This window comes from Falco punctatus (genome assembly GCF_963210335.1).
Source record: "Falco punctatus genome assembly, chromosome: 5".
In the NCBI taxonomy this organism is placed as follows: domain Eukaryota; kingdom Metazoa; phylum Chordata; class Aves; order Falconiformes; family Falconidae; genus Falco; species Falco punctatus.
Window position 1 is genome coordinate 59,424,334 of NC_137584.1, and position 17,548 is coordinate 59,441,881.

Sequence of the window (17,548 nt, forward strand, 5' to 3'; positions counted from 1 at the left end):
ATGGCACATAAACACAATCGTGAACATTAGCTCAAAATTGGTGGTGTTTGTAAAATGCATATTCTGGTTGGTTGTACTTCCAGTCCTGCATTTTTGCTGTTTCAATGCTGTCTGGCCTTTGTTATTACTGCAGCTAAACCAAAGGGCTGCTGTACCCAATTGTCAAGCTCTGCTTCGTATTTGTATAACAGATAACATTTTTTGTTGCTGCTCTGAAAAATGTGGGGAATGAGAATATTGTTATATCTGTCTTCCACAGAGATTAAGTAAAACTCTAGCTACCTTCCCTCTCTCAAGAAAAAAAAAAATCAACAAAAAACCCCCAACCTCTCCTCTCAATTGTCTGTTACCTAAGTAACAAGAAACATGGCTTTTCCTTGTTCTTCATAAGGTAGCATTGTTAAGTGAAGCAGAATCCAAATATCCAGGTTATGTTTACTTCACAAAACCTTTCACTGGGCATGAATTTGAGCAAAAGCCTGAGCTGTCCAGGTAGCTCAGGAAAGGGGAAGAACCACAAGCGATCAGAGAGGAAAATCTTTAAGGCACCAGGGGTATAAAATGGGAATTTACAGCCAAATACCCACTTCAGAAAGTGTCTATGAATTTAAAACATGCAAGTACAGTTATAATTATTTCCAACACCCACAAAATGATCCCAAGCACAACCCTTTATATTGGAGGCCAAATCCCTCTGATGCAGAAAATACTTGTGTCTCAGTCTGGATTGTTTTACGGTAGCACAACGGCTCGATGTGCTGCACTGTTGGGTCTGGCTGCACAGCCCCTTCACCCCACAGGGAACGGCTGCCAACAGCTCCTTGGCAGCTGTGGTTTGTGCCACTTGTACCAGAGCTGCACGCTTCCCTCAGGCCCTGGGAATGCAGCCGGGAGCTTCCAAAAGTCCCCAATGTCCTTGTCTTGCCTTCCGAGCTCCGGGGACGCAGCTGAGGATCTTCTACTCTGTGTCTCCAGGGTAATACTTTCATTTTCATTTAAACTGTGAATATGGAAAAAGAAATGGTTTAACTGTCTCTTAAGGATCATTGCAGTCTTCTGCATTTGGTCTGTCTGTGTTCTGCTCTTTTGGGGAGACTGGGGAGGAGTAAGGAAGACGTAGCAATTTTTTTCAGTAAATGCTTTGAGGACAAATATTCTTTATGGTTTTCATTAGGAAGCTGACTTTGGACATATGTGGCAGCTTGGACAGGAATCCTGTGTGATTGACAGTGACAAATGGTGATGTACTATTCAAGGAAAATTGGTATATATCCTCTAGCATGAGTGGTAAAGACATTAATGCTCAAACTTATTTCTCCTTTTAAAAGATCCTTTATTTTTTAGACATACTTTGTTCAGTGCAGTTGCAGCTGTCATCCCTGACAAGGTTGAATTTACTAATTCATACCTTCCACTTGCACTCTGTAAAGAAGTTAAATTGCCTAATAAAAAGCTCCCCATTTAGATTTTCTTTTTAAACGGTAATAATAATAATAAAGTGGGTTCTTCATCTGCAATTCTAACTTTGATCTGTCCAAGACTGTGGCTAGAATGAGGGAGAAAGAGAGGAAACACAAAGAGAAAAGATAACTGTTGTTGAAACAAAAATGTTTTTTTATAAATCTGGCTTCCGACATGTAATGTCTTTCATATAGCTGATAATTGCTGAAATATTTTGCCTGCTTTAGGGTTTTTTTCTCCTTTCTTTTCTATCTGTCTCTCTGTATACTTGCGACAAATAACAGACCCCGTTTTTTCCTGAGTATTTTGCATCGTAGGTTTGTGCATTGCTGGGTCGGTGACTGACTTTGTGGCACAAAAAGGGTTAATTCCCGCTGCAGACTTTTGCATTTCAGGAGTCAAAGAATGATTTATCCGCTGCCAGGAGCTGGTATCTACCCCATCTGTGGAAGTACCTAACTCAAGCAAGTCCTAATATCCCAGGGCAAACAGGGACCTGGGAATAACTGAAAAACCTGCTGTTAAAAAAAAAAACAACAGGAGACACACATTGTCTGCAGGATCACTCTTAGAGATCCATCTGTGTCATATGCATGGGGATGTCCAGGACAAAAAGGTCTGCTTAAACTTGTAAGAAAGCACTAGGATATATATCTTTCTATTGCCCAAACCTATTTCCACACTGATGTTGCATTTCCAAACAAACAGTGCTTAGCTTGGCTTTTAATTCACTGTGCCTAGATGCTGAGGATCAGCTCTCAGAAAAGCGTCAAAATCTGGATGGGCCTCCTGAGGTTTTGAATGGAGTTATTTACAAGGGAAATCCTTTGCTAATGTGACCATGGGAAGTCCAGTCAAGTCTGAGGGTCTAAGAACATGTGGCGTATAAGGTAACATATCAAGCAAAAGATTAAGCCATTACATGGAAAAGGTGAGGTTTCCCCTTGGTTGTGAAGGTCAGGCTGAGACATTTCGAGTATCCCAAAAAGGGTTCACATTAGTGAAGATACTTGAGTGTTACTTTCACCCCTTACTTTTTCCCAAGTACTAGGCATGAAAACATATTTGTTTCTGTCTTTTCATTCCAGACTTTCATCCAAAATTGTCTTTCTTTTCATCTGTTTTTGGCAGTGTGCTTAACTATGAGCATATCTGAATAAAGAAAAATATATATATATGCTGATTTCTATTGAAACTTTTTTTAAGAGTAAGGTCTGAAGACAAACTTGAAATGTATCAGTGGAAATCTGAATTTTGAAGTTCAGGAACAATTTAGTTCTGCTGCTGCCTATGTTTGTGTGATATATTTCTATGTCTTATTTTTTCAGCATAGAAACTTGATTTAAAATAAAATTTTGAAAAAGCAGTCATTTTTGAAAAATAATTTCCTGTTGTCAAGGAAAAAGTTATCAGAAGTGAAGTCATCTTGCTTTGAAAGAATGGTTTTGACCACCCAGCACACCAAACTCATTAGGATAATAGAACAGTTCTCAACCAATATTTCTGATGGGGACAATTCATGGTATGACAGAGCCAACCCCCATCACTAATAATTGGTTGGCTACTTTTTATGTTCTGTACTCCATCAACCTTGGATGCAGCTTGCCCTGAGGAAAAGGACAATTAAAGTGGACTTTTCCTCATTGCTTCTTAAAAAAGGCTCAGTTTGAGGTATCCCTTCTTCTTTATCATGGAGGCTGTCTTATCTGTGAGACAGCTTCTGAGACATTTCCCCGATGTGAAACTAAAGTTACAAGGGTGCTAATAAAACAATACTCATTAAGAACAGCAAGAATAAAGTAGATCAAAGAAAAGAAAAAGCATATAATATCAAACTGCTAAAGCTCATGCAAATGCAGGACGCCTTAACGTGCTGCAAAAGATGCCCTCCCTGAACCTAGCTCATAGTACTACTTTGGTACAGTTAGAACAAAGAACTCAAAAAAACCTGCTTTCCTAAAAAAGAGGCCTGCTTTAGCCTGATTTCTCTCCACCGACCATCTACTCAGTCTGTTGGCAAGAGGACCAGGTAGGATATCTTGTAATATCATTGTTTTCTGGAAGTAGTTTTATAATCAGTGGACCTTTTGGGATGTTAGATATGGGTCATTATTCAGTTGCACAGCCAGACGGAGGTTACGCAGGTGGTTTTGCAGTATGATGTCTGATCGGGAGCATTGTCTATGGTGAAGTGGAATACTCAGTATCACAGATATTTTCTTCTGTACCTGCTGAGTTTCTATCAGGTAGCTTTGGAACAGTTTCATTTTGCAAAACCTGACCTAGTAAATGCCCCTTAATGAGCTCAGAGTGCCAAGGTGATGTGACCCTGATGTGCTTGTCAGCTGTCCCCAGGCAGAGGCTGATTTGCATTCAGACCAGTCTGCCTGCAGGGACAGGGCTTCTTGACTGACAGTTGTTTGCATTAAATGTAGGACAGATCTACTACGGAGTATATCTAACTGTCTCCTACATATTAAGGAAGAAATTGTTTAAAGGTACTATGTATGCAACTCTTTAAGTGAAAAATGATGCAGACTGATTTATGAGAATGTTTAAACATATACCACGATTTAACCTAGGTCAGATACGATATCTAGATCTAGCTTAGATCTCTTCTTTGGATGTACTTTGGTATATCCAAAATAAGTCCCTACTTTGGTGATGTTGATTCCAAAATCTTGCAACTGTTATTCATGAAATATCATTCGCAAACAAAAAACATTTGCTTTAGAGTTGTGTAATGATCCATAGAAGGTCTTAACTACATCTTTGGCTGATCAGGACTTCAAGATCATCAAGATATGAATATGTGCTCCTAGTCATACTGGAGAACACAGAGTGTTACCACTGGGACTGAATGAAAATCTCATTTATAAGTAACAGTATTCCTAAACAAAAATCAGACAAAAAAAAAAAAAAAAAAAAAAAAAGGAGTGGCAATGTCTGTTTCAGTAGAAAAAAAAGCTGATGCCTCAAACAAATATTAGTATTTTTCTTCATATGCACATCAAAGCTCAGTGACAGACATCACTTTAATCTTGTATTTGCTTCTGCATGTGTCTTTACTATTCACTGGGTTCAGTACCATCCACCCTCTCCCTAACATTATACTTCTATCCTATATTTAGTTCTTATCAGTTGATTACTGGCTGTCTCTGATAACAACATACTCCCAGGATTCATCAGATATATCAGAGTTAAGATTAAGTTTCTTTTCCTTGACCCTGCTTGGCTGCTAAGCATGCACTGAGATACAAAGCCCTTTTCTTTTGCTTAGTTTGATTTTGTAGGACTGAACTCCGAGAATTCCTTGGTAATGTGTTAGCAGACAGGCTCAAATATTGTTCTGCATTTTCTTGTTGACTGATGGTTTTACTCAATTCTTCAAATGTTTCCTTGTATCATTATGAAAGTCTCTCCTCTCATTACCTAGTGATTCAATGTGATCTATTCTCTCTCCCTATTCCCTTTTTAATAATATCATCAATGCAACCCAGAAATCAGTTCATGAAGTATTTGTATACTCTTACTTCAATTATATGAACAACACAACTTTTCATCTAAAAGCAGGAGTTTGTATTAGAGTTTGTCAAATAGTAGGCCATTGACATTTTCCTAAAATAAAGTGTTCAAATAATTGCTTTTCTTTGATTCATCAGTTAGGACTCTCACTGAAATACACATAATCTAAGATCAAGGCACACGGTTACATGCAGACAGCTGTAGCAGCACACAGTATGTCCTTCTCCCCTCTTCATAAGATTACTTTATCCTTATCCAGGCAACTATGGAGCAAAGAAAACCTTAATTTCACTTGATTTAACACAGACTTGTATATCATTGAAATCTGGTCTGAGGGGGGACACTTAACCTGCTGCTACAACTCCCTCTGTCACTACTGAGTGTGAGATCTGATCCTGGGACAGTTCGTTTACCATGTAGCCCCTGTGTGTGGGAAGGGAGTAAATATTGCTAACTCCAGCCAAGAGAATTTTCACATTGTGCCTGAGAGCTGATGGGAATCAAATGAGGAGAAACTGTGCGTGTCCAAGCATGGATACCACTTGTAAGGACCAAAGTAGTTTTACATTTTCCAGTGTTGTTATTGTTTGAAATATAAGCAAGGAGAGAGAAAGGACTTTTTACAAAAGATTTCCTATGAGGTTAGACAGAGAAGGCTTGCACCAAAATGCATTCTGGGGTAGGTTCAATGTATAAGCTAGGTCAGGAACTATATGTTTACTTTGTCAGATGAAGAGGCGTATAGATTTTGTGCTGGCCTTCTGCACAATGTGAATTTTACAGATTATTGTAGAAGATACTCCTAAACTTGAGCCAGGTACTAAACTTCAGATTTTAACAAAACTTCTAACCAGCCCTAAAAAGAATTTTAAGAATTTCCCTTGCTTAGACTCCTAAAGAAGAAATATGATATTCTGTGTAATTTTCAGATAGTAATGTTTGTTTTTCAAAATATATGTACATGCAGATACACAGAGGCAGAACTTGGTTTACAGTAGTGCTGTGTATTTTTACAAAAGCTGTGATTATCTCCAGTAAATATGGCAAGCAGCTCCCTTGACTTTGCCCCCTTTAAAGGGAGCAACTATGTAACTTCCAATACAATTGCCTAGAGTTATACTTGTAAGATATTTGTGCATATGGCAGCTTTAGCCTGCTTCCCAGAATTAATGTTTTCCATATATAAGGGATGCAGAGACCACCAAGCAGTTCTCTTTCTGGCCACTTGGGCTGATGTTGTGAAAAATTGATTTCCAGCTGGATTCTCTCACTTCCTCTACTCTTATATTTTCATTTCAGAATATCAGCCCATAATTGAGGGTGAGCATAAATAGCAGCAAATGAAGTAAGGCATGGAGGCAAGAGGGCAGGTGGTAGGAACTGAAATGGAAACAGTGAGGGACAGCCAGCCATACACATACAGTTATATAAACAGATATGTCTGGGCAAAGTCCACAATCTCACTATCTTGCTACATGAAATGAACAAAATTCAGATATGAATATTTTCCCCAGTTCCCTCTTCTTATATACCCAAACTGAGCCTTTACTATTTTATTTCAATTTGAATAGTAATACAAGTGAAAGCAATCCTGTCTTCGCAATATTGATTAGCTCTGTGCTTCAGGTATTCAGCTGAGATGGTACCTCTCACATCTCAGGCAACAGCAGTAGCATAGCTGTCAAAATACAGATGACCCAGAATTAACTGTTCATGTAATATGGAACTGCTCCAGCAGAAAAGAAGTTATTCAGAAGGACAAGGGCTTTGCCTTAGTATCACACAGCCTAGCACCCTTTACTAACTACTGAGCTATTGTGGGCACCCGTTTTGTTGATGTGAGTGTGATTCCACAGAATATTTCAGTATTTGTGAAAGAGTATTTTTTAAGGAATAGGGTTTTGTCTAAAATCTTTTCATCAGCTTTAGTGAGGAGGATCTTCTGAAGGACAGGCTAAAGGAGCAAATAGAGGGCTAGGAGGAGGATGAGAAGAGCATTGACTACTGAGCATCGGGTGATCAAAACAGTGCAAAAGATTTGGTCAGTAGAGCTGAAGAAGAAAAGGGATGGAGCATTGACTGTAAGCTTTGGCTACAAACAGCTACATGACACGTGGCAGGTTTGAAGTGTGTTAGAGCAGAGGGAAGAGAAATATCCTGGCCGTGACTGTAAACTGTTCACTGAACCTTCACTTCTCCATCTTGTGCACTGGATAAATAGATTTCTTTCAATACACTTTGCCACAGAGCCAGGTGCTTGTATCTCCTGGGGAGAAGATGAGAAGTGCAAATGCCAGCCTGTGTAGTGGGGAAGAGCTGACTATAAGTTTCCTAGTAAGAACTGTTTAAGATGGTTTCTGATTTCATGTGACGATGACATTTATGTAGAGGTATGCTGGCTCAAGGGTACTTTTTTTGCTAATTTAATTTTCAGGCTCTTGCCCCATACATAATTCCACAGCTGTGAAATTGCAGGCAATGCAATGAAAAGATTTCTCAGGTTTTAAAATCCTTATTCTTATTTAAATTGTTAATATCTGTGTTCCTCTAAATTGTTTTAAAACTCTACTTGTTTTCAGTTTTCTAAAATCTTGTTTAAAATCACAGACTTTTTGAGCTGTTCAGTTATTTTCATGAATCAGACCCTAGAAAAAAATCTGATCTGCTTAATATTTTTATATATTACCTTCATGCATTTAGACTATATAAACTATTAATATTGAAATTTTAAACAATGATCTTTAATACTTAGGTTAACTTCACAGGAGTGTGCGATAATCGCAGCAGGTCAGAAGAGTACCCAAAAGATCTAAACTGAAGAAGTTATCGATTTTGTAGGTTTGAAGTGGTGTCTTAATTGACTCTGAACTGTGACTAAAAATCAAAGTGGAGAAAATCACCTAAATTTACCCTCCCCCTTAGTCAGCGGTAAGCTTCCTAGGACCCTCCCCAAACCAAATAAGGACGGGAAGAATGTGCTAAGCACTAAGTGTGCTAAGAATAAAGTTGAGCTGGGATGGATAAGGTTACTCTGAACTCTATATTTCATGTTTCCTGACATACCCCCCAAAGAACTGCAATTATGCTAGCAAGGCTGCAGGAGCGTTAAAGCGGTCTTTCCCAGTTCTTTTGCTTTTTGCTGCCTTTCCATGTGTCCCTGTCCTGTTTAGAACTGGGCCTTATTACTTTTTGTTTGCAGTACGCGTGGTTCTTAGGATATTAAAAAAAAAAACGCTGAAGATTCACTGTGAGGCATGTCTATTTTTGTTAGAGACTGATACTTTAGATTGAGCTTTGTGTTTTCTTTGGAAGGTCTTACATTGCTTTGGGAGGGTAGGAGTCTCAGAGGAAACAGAAAGTTCAGAGGGGTGCAAAAGAAGAAGGAACAGAATTAGAAAAAGCAGAGGTCGTCCCTCCTTCTCATTCTGCAGCTCCTGCAAGAGCCAGCAACCCAAAAGTATTATCTAAGCTGCCACGGTAGATCTTGACCTTTATAACAGAGTATCTCTTACCATCGTCATCATGGCCGAGATCACAGCAGAAGGTACGGTAACTATTTTCAAGTATAATTAACCAAAAATGATATGTACTTTGACAGTGTAATTGAGCTAACATGTCAATATAATTTGTTGCTCTCGGCAAATAATGCTTTCACTCCAGGATCAATTAATTCTGTTTGTTGGATTGCTTTCTACTTTTCTTTCCTGTTTTTGCTTTCTTTTTCACTCCTGTAGCCTGAGTTGCTACCAGTTACTGAAGCTAGATCTCTGTACACCTCTAAAAATAGCATTAGTTTCATTTGCAGAATGACACTCCTTAGGCAGCTCCATTAGAGTGATACAAGGGGAACGTTTGAATGTCAGGTGGTTCTAGCCTCAAGCTTTTGCTCAGGTAAAGCTTTGGTTGTGCCGTATAATAGGAGGTTTGCCAGAGTCCGAATAGCTTAGTTTGGTGGCCCTGATTTTTCCATAAGGCGGACAGAGTATTTGTGACCTGTACACAAAGTTACCAAAGGGTAAAAGCTATCAACTCTGCAATCCTTATTCAGGTAAATTTCTAAAGGAGTCAGTGAAAGTTGTGCTGAAATAAGTACACCATAGCCAGGCCTGCAAGAATGAAAGGCAATTGTATTAACCAATAAATACATATTCTAAACTATGAATATTTCATGTACTTTAATATTTCCTGACCATTCATATTTAAATAACATTTTAGATGCATAACAATATTTTATCAACCACAGTCAGACAGGGGATATATTTAAAATGCAACCTTCTTAAATTTAATACTGAATATTTTAGTTGAATTTCATTCTAACTTTTTTTTTTTTTTCCCCCAGTGTGGATCACTCCACTGTTTATCCAAATTTAATAATGACACTACAAAACAAAGTGTTTTTAAATAGTCTTCTGAAAGATATTTTTATGTACACATCAAGGTTATGTGGAGTTTCAGTGTATGACAGTTGTACTTTGCATCTTCCATTTTTCATTGTTAATATTTGTAAGAGGATCTGTGTTAAGCATTATTAGAGAGTGAGCCCATTGTTTTCAAAAGGACTGATGTTAGTACTATGTCAAATAGTACAATCCTTGCCCGATGCCTGATTAGCCACAGCAAGGAGGCAATGTGTATATGATTTTTAATCAGGAATTGGAAGGATGTACAATTTGCTTCTGGCAGCAAATACTGCCAAACCAGGTGGCTCAGCATGACAGCCATAACCCAAATGCTAGCACTACCTTATCTGGATATTCTTGACCAGGTATGTTGGAAGCATTGGTTATTTTGCAGCTGCTGTGTGAAAGGGAAGTGTGTGAAATTATATTAGTCTTCCAGAATGAATGCATTAATACCATCAATGTAACAGGAGCAGTATGGAAATACCTCTTGCAAGGTTCTCCAAACAAAAAAATCTCCCAAATTAGCGAGATTTTTACTTCAAAATTAACAGCAAAAATAGAAGACTTTTCAATCAGTCTGGAAATTACTTTTCAGACATTTAGCTTATTAAAGAAAGAAAATAAAAGTCCCTAAAATAAAATACAAATAAAACAAGAAATCTGAAAATGTTTTTATAGAGCTTTTGTAGTGGTTTTACAAGTGTTCCTTAGCTGTAATATTGTGTGCCTTTCTTCAGTGTTTTTTCTGTGCAAAGCAATAGACTTCAGGTGATAAGGGCCATCAGCTCTACAATAAGCTGACCTTCAGCATGACAGGTAAATAAGCCATATAAGTAGTTCAGTTTTGTTTTGTTCTGTTTTCTTATATTTGGAATAGAGTTGTGTCGATTGGCTGATTTTTAAATTCTGGGTCCATGAGATGGAAATTTTACTTATGGCAGCAAACTAAAAATTCAGCCTGGGGCTAATGTTTCACTGCAGTTCGTTTTCCTCTGGGCTACTGCTGGCACTCACAAGGCAGTCTGAAAGTTCAGATCTAAACTTCAGCAACATATATTTCGGATAAACAGAAAGCAATTAAAATGCCTCTTGCTACACACAATTCCTTTTTGATTTTTTTTTTTGCTTGTTTCGTATTACATCTCAGCCCATGATTTACTGGGGTCTTCATGACTATATTAGAATTAAAGTACTTGCTCCTTGTGGCAGGTATTCTTAACTCTGTTTTACACTATCAGCCACACATCAACTAGACTGTCAAACTCCTTGCCTTTTGTGGTACCATGGTGGCACGTCAGGGAGCACAGCACAACAGAGATGCTGGCTTCAATGCTGCCATAGCCAGTATGGCTGCTGGTGTGTAGAGGTTGTCCAGCCCTGGCAGAGTGATGCTGTTTGTACATATTCCAAGGTATCTTCTCCTGACAACCCATGTCAATACCATGTCAAATCCAGACACAGGTGCCTGGGACCGATGGGGTACTCTTTCAGGTTGACATCACAGTAATGGCAATGAAACTAAGCAGCTTAAAAATGTAGCCACCAAGCAATGACACTGGCTTGTCTACTTGCATTGCAAGGCACATGCGCTGCCTGTTCATTTCCACAGGTACAAATTGTTAGTTGTGGAAATACTGGTGAAGTGTACCCAGGGGAAGACAAAAAGACAGCAATTTGTAAATGTCCTTAGAAAGTTGGCAGAACCTAGATCTCCTGCTGGCAAATATTTAGAAGAAGGTTCCAAAGGATTATCTTCAGCATCCTCATATTACATGTAATTGCAATCACGGAAACATACTGTTAAATAGTGGAAGTACTTAAGAATGTATAAAAAAAATATATCTCAGTACAAAGACTAGGTACTCTGTCTTTGCAATACTCTCAGGATCTATTGTTGTTGTTGTTATTACATTTCAGCTGTTACTGCGTATTCTGTAATGTCCAGGGACTTTACTGTGATCTGTTTAAGAGCTTGCCTGGAAAGCCACTGTTATCTAACTATGCTACTCTGCTGTGTTTATGAATACGAGGATTGGACTGGAATCAATGGCAGATGTAGTTAGAGAGGCCACTGCTGAAATACAAGTACAAAACACCTGGCACCTCTGAGAAATGGCTTCTACCAACGTACAGCTTATTCTGTATGTGCACAATAGCTCCAGCAGCAGCCCTATAGTTGGTCCTTTCTAGTCCAATCTACTGCAGGTCACAGTGCAAGGCTGATGGCTGTCCCCTGGCACTTTATCCTCCCACGTAGCGAAGAATAAACAGAGACCCAGCTCTGCCTGCTGCAGTGCCCTGGAGACTATGCACTGATCTAATCCGGGGACATGAGGAGAGGAGAAAGTCAAGGATTCTATGCCAGCTGTTTGTCTGCCACAACTTGTTTCCCCGGGGGAGCAAGAGATAAGCAGGAGTCAAACAGAAATGTGACAATGAGTTGCAGTTTGGTCCTTATTTTGCTGCCGAGAGCTGTGCAACTACACGTTCCTTCTGTCTTGAGGCAGGCTGCAAGGAGACAGGATAGCCCTGAGGCCACACACAGCTCGTCAGTGACAAAATCAAAATTAGCTTCTGGATTTCAGTCCTTTTCTCAGGCTATTTGATAACTACGAAAAGTTTTAAGATGTAAACCATTTCAAAAGGCAGATTTAACAAGATCTGTATGTTTGAAGATTAATAGACATGAAACTGATAAGGTATGAGAAATAACAGACAAGAGCCAGAGGGTAAAATCATGAGGACTGCACGAGAGTGATGGCCAGAAGCTAACAGCAGTCTCCAGTTGGCATAAAGTTTAGCAACATCACACTACAGGCAAGGGGGACGTAGCTGCTTCCCATGGTAATTCATGAGTTGCTGCTAGAGGTGCTAGTTTTACTGACTGCAAAAGGGGCCAAGATAAATAAACTAGATTAGATGATTCATTGTGATGGCTAAAGGCGTGTGAGGTGTTTCCTAGCCCTCAGCCGGACTGCTGTTTAAGCATTGAGATAGGAGGTTTCTACAAAATTTATTTGTAATTGGCAAACGTGCAAAATTAAAAGATGTCTTCGCTTTCTGATGTTGATGAGGAAGGAGATACTATACCTTTTGCAGCAGAGTAAGGGAAATACAACAATTTTGGCAATTATTTTTTGAAAGAATCAGTCTGCTCTTGTTCAAAAGTACCAGGTAAGTCAACAGTTTAATTACTCAGAGAAAAAAAAAAAAAAATCAGAAAACCCAGGACTGCCTGTAAAATAGTAAGTCTTTGGGGGAAAAAGAAGCTCCAAATTCTCACTGAAATTTCTTAAAGCTTAGATTCTGCTGTGTCTTTGGGTCTGGACAACTGAGCTGGTTAGTCTGGCTGCAGGCTGGGTGCTCTCCCATAGCCTATTGAGGCAAGCAAACATGAGGCCAAATTTGTTAGCTTACTTTTTAGGTTTAAGGATTTGTGGACAGTTATTCACAGCTGGTACAGTATCTATGCATGTTCAGTTGTTACAGAGAAACTGTAACATATCGTTACCCTGTGTAGCCCCCTAGAAAGTCAGCTAGCTCTGCAGCTAAACCAGATGTTTAAGCTAATGCACGGTGTTGCTAGCCCAAGACAGGCTAAAAGTGTGTGTGTGCAGTTAACTCATATTTTCTTGTGTGCAAACAGCCGGACTGTAGGGCTGATCATTTATTCACTTTTTTTTTAAAGAGCCTTGTATGCATAAGTGTTTGGAACATATTTTAAGGTTACTTATATAATGAGAAATATGTTTAAAAGCCTGGTAGCATTTTCAAGTTATCAGTGGGAACTGATCACCCCGATTTAAAATCTGTGCAACCACTTAGTCAAAAGTCCCAATCTACACCTCCAGGTACCTCATCCTTGAAAAAATTCTAGTCTATAAATATTTTGAGTACTTTTACCCATTGCCTACAATGTGAACACCAAGTAAGAGGCGGATTCATGCTGCTTTTACTGCTCTGGAAAGCAGAAAATGGTTTGGTTTAAAATAGGTTTCATAATATAGGTCTGGCTTCAGTCCAGGGCACACTAAGGACAGAGAAACCAGACTTGCCTGTTTTGAGGCAGGTCAACTGTTTACAGAAGTGGAGAAGCTTTTCTCTTCATTCTGTTGCTAATATTCCCTGGCTTCTGCTCTGTTTAAGCAGATTGAACTAGTGGACTGTGCTCATTTTACCAGCTTAAACCGTATTTAAATTAGTAGAGGGTAGATTAAATTAAAATGATTGATAAAAACTTTTACATCACCAATTTTAATCACGATTTAAATCAGAAAAAAAAGAAACTTGGATTTCAAACAGCAATTTTAATAATTTTTGCATATGCCTTGCTGTTGGCTGATTACTAATATAGTGACTGAATACAGCCTTTCTCACTAAATGTCTGCCTTTTACTCTTAGAAAATAATCTAAATATCTATTAAACAATTCTATAGTTCTGGAGCCATTTATTGAGATTCTTAGTCTTTACATTGGTATTTTTATGATAGAGAATGGTAAATGGTGCATTTCTTTTTTACTAAATAATGTTTTCATTTTTACGTGTGATTTATGTCAAGCTTCATTAGGATGGAAATTGGAATTCAATTAAAATGGTACAAGCCCAGCATTTTTAAAATTGTTTATTTGTGTACTGTATATGTACTGGATATACAGGAAAAGTCAATTTTAAATAGAACAAGTAATCTAAGTCATTTATTAAACAAATATAATACTATTTGTAATTTAGTTTCTGGCCACTGCATTCTACAAGAATATATAAGTGATAGAGCTCATTTTCTTTCATGTAATGTTTTTTTCAAAGGTTAGAGAAAGGAAACATGTTTTCTACCTTTTTTAAACAAATCCTAATTACTTGTTGACATAGCATAAGATTTCATCGAGTTCCAATAGTAAAAAAAAATTGAAATCAAGAACATATTCTTTGTAGCTGCAAAGAAAAGGGCTAGCTTAATTTAACTCTGCCTAGCCAGTGATTTCTAATACCTTGGTGATTTCTTCACCTTTCTTCACAAATGTAGTGACTTGATCATAGCTTCATGTTTAAATGTAAGTGATTTCTATAGATAGAAGTGTAGAAGCACATAGTAATGTAAAAATGTAGTCCTTAGCACAGGTTTTCATAATTTCGTATTTAATTTTTAAAAGGTGTATTTTTAAACACATTTAAAGAAAACTTCAGTTTGTTATTCAAAAAACATCAACAATTACAGTCCCTGCCTTCCCCCACTGCAGCATCATTTGAGTGGGGCTTAAAAAGGAGAATTATTAAAGATTAATATTGAAATGTCTTCAGTAGCTTTAAATGTAACAATGGTTTTTTATACAGTGCTTTCACACCAATTTAAAACCAGTTCAAAGTTATGGTCAAAAAGAACTTTACAGAGACATGCAGGCTTAGCACCCTTAATGCTTAACGTTGGCAGATCAGACTGGTAACAGGGAGCATAAAGTAGATAAGCAGATCTGAACTTTAGTCACTGCATGTAAAGACTTAACTTGAAGCTCTGGACAGCTAGCTATACTTATCCATATGATCCCACTGTCATGTTCTCTTGTCAGCTTTAAACATTTTTATTGGAAACTATGATTATTTTATTTCATATTTTAGTCTTAGCCCTGTGTCTTTATACAAACCTTGCTCTGGTGCATTGGAACATGACCACTCAGACTTTATATTCCTGAGTGGAAATGTGTTTAAACAATATGTGGTCAGAAGGGACCAGGAAGATTTAGCTTCTAGTTTTTTTCCCAATAAAACACAGCACAGCTGATTTATGTAAATAAGTCTATTTCAGGAATTAAGAAGCAAGTACCTGGCTATCAAATATTTGACTAAGGGTGGAGGTAGTGACAGCAATAGGTAGCAGAGATACCAGACGACACTGCCAGTGCATCTTGTCCTGTCCCACGTTCTGTCCTTTTCTTCATAACCTCTGATACTTTTTTTTTCCTCTGTAATAGCTTTCTTTTCTACCTTTCTCTTTTTCCTTTCTCTTCCAAATCTGATAGATAATACTGCAGGCAATATGCAGGAGGTGTAATGCTGGTCCCTTCTATAAATGCAAAACATAATCAGAACATGCTAAAGCACACAGTAAGCAGCTACATTATTTTTCAGACTCATTAGATTTTGAGGAAAAGACCTGAGCTAACAAAGATCATGTGATGCACAGGAAGCTAAAAAAAAAGCTGTAGAAAATACTGTTTCTTCCCAAACACCCTCATATGCTAAAACTTACCTATGTTCAGTCAAATCAATTCAGTTGCTCAAAACCGTGGTCAGTGCTGGATTTGCCCTTAGAAATCAGAATGAAAAAAACCCTGTGGCTTTAACTCCTGAATAAGCCTCACTTGAGTCTTGTGGCTGATTTGGGCTTTTTTTAGAATTAGTTCTACAGCACAGTGTGAGCTTGTCTCTGGCCTAAAAGTTCTGCTTGGTACTATGCAAAGGCATTTATCATAAGAAAGGAAAATATAAAATGCCAGGCACAGAAAAACTTTCCACTGGAGAAGTCTCCTCTTTCTATCTTCAAAAATAGTTTTAAAAAATCCTTTACAAATATGTAATGAGTAAAGACCTGCTACTCCCTGTACATGCTTATGTTCTCACAACTTCAAAAGTATCTCTGTACCTTTGCCTGGAGTCAAATTGTCAAAGGCACAATGAGTCTAATCCTTTGTAGCCTCCTTTGGTATGTAAATTAACTCAATTTTTTTCCTATATTCCATTATGTAGATTTAAGTTGTGGTTCTCTATGCATGTCAGGAAGGCTAAATCTTGTTTCAATCTTCGCTAAGAGGTTATTCACAATTGACACAATTACCATAAATATAGTTTTCTGGTAACTATTTGACTGTTTTTAGAGGCATAATTTAAAACATCCATTCAAACGTTAAGATCCTCATTTTGCTTTGACCTTTTCCGCCTATAACAGGTAGAACCTTAATTTTGGCTTCAGGTCTTCTTTCTGTGTAACTCCTGCTAAAGTCAACTGAATCATGAGCATATATGTTACAGGATACAATTTAACATCCCAAAGAGGCAATATCACATGTATGTGATACAGTTCAGGCTACATATATTTCATAGTTTTACAATCCCAATATTTAAAGTGTAACATGAATTTAGTATAACTCAATTGCTTTTCTTTATTTTAAGGGAAAGCTTCAAACCCCCTTCTTCCTACAGATTTTGTTGTATCACCACTCATGATAGGGTTAAAAAAATGTGAGCATTTCATAAGGAGATACCCAAAGTTAAACTCACCCTTTCAAATATTTACTGTTATTTTGGTTAGGGTTGGTTTTTTTTACCAGAAAGATATTTATAACACCAATTATAGCAAAAGATCCAGGACAGAAGTTGATCCTGTCTGCCTGGGACAGCTACTAGATGGCTGACTACATTCTATCACTTGAAGCAGAACCACCACATATTCTGCTCTTAATTTGTATCACAAGCAGTAAAGTCGATAAAGATGTTATTTTGGTAGTAGAGAGTAATTCCAAGCATACAAGGTTTTTCCTCCTTCAAAAGAGGAAGGGCTCAAAAAGCTATTTTTGTCTTTTCATTTTTTTAAAATTTGAAAATATATTTGATAAAGTTACCACTTTAGTAAGAGGCGTGCCAACTCAGAACTAAATACAAGCATTTTTTTCACAGGAAGCATAGCCCTGTTATCAGCTGCCCAAGCAGAATTAATCTATGGGAGATACATTTATCCTAAAATGCATCTCTTGTTCTAGACATTGTAATTTTGTATTGATTACATAAAAGCCACCTGAAAGGCTCTGGAGAATGTGATGCTCTGCTCTGCTGTTAGTAAACCAGATGACATGATGAATTTCCAGATTGGTAAAGGCCAAAATTCTTCTTTTCCAACCTACTCTTTGCCTTCCTTCCCCTTGCAGAAATAAGTGCAGCAGGGCCCTCAGCCCAGAGACTCACCTCCATGCCTATTCCCTTCATTTATCATATGTGAGAAATCCATAGGTTTTGTAATACAACTTTATTATATTTTGCCTGCAAGTTGCTATTGAGCAAAAGGTTTTCAGTGATTTGTTATTTTCTTTTACTGATTTACAAAGAGGTCATGTAAGAAAGATCATCAGGGAAACTTCACTAGGTGGCTGTTATTCTGGAGAGAAGGGAACTT

General features: G+C 37.9%; 1 protein-coding gene across 11 annotated transcripts in view; it reads left to right on the plus strand.

Moving 5' to 3' along the window:
- The first annotated feature begins 787 nt into the window (after window positions 1-787).
- The window catches only part of TRDN (triadin), a 251,596-nt gene continuing 234,835 nt past the window's right edge, over window positions 788-17,548 (plus strand). For 6 of the 11 annotated variants that reach the window (XM_080389935.1, XM_080389941.1, XM_080389942.1 and 3 more), the window contains exon 1: window positions 1,002-1,264. In XM_080389935.1, the coding sequence (XP_080246061.1) occupies window positions 1,237-1,264 (28 nt within the window). In that variant the 5' untranslated portion in view covers window positions 1,002-1,236. Of the gene's footprint in view, window positions 977-1,000; window positions 1,265-1,285; window positions 8,531-17,548 lie in introns of those variants that run through there. The other 5 variants (XM_080389939.1, XM_080389943.1, XM_080389945.1 and 2 more) reach the window with 5 other exon arrangements.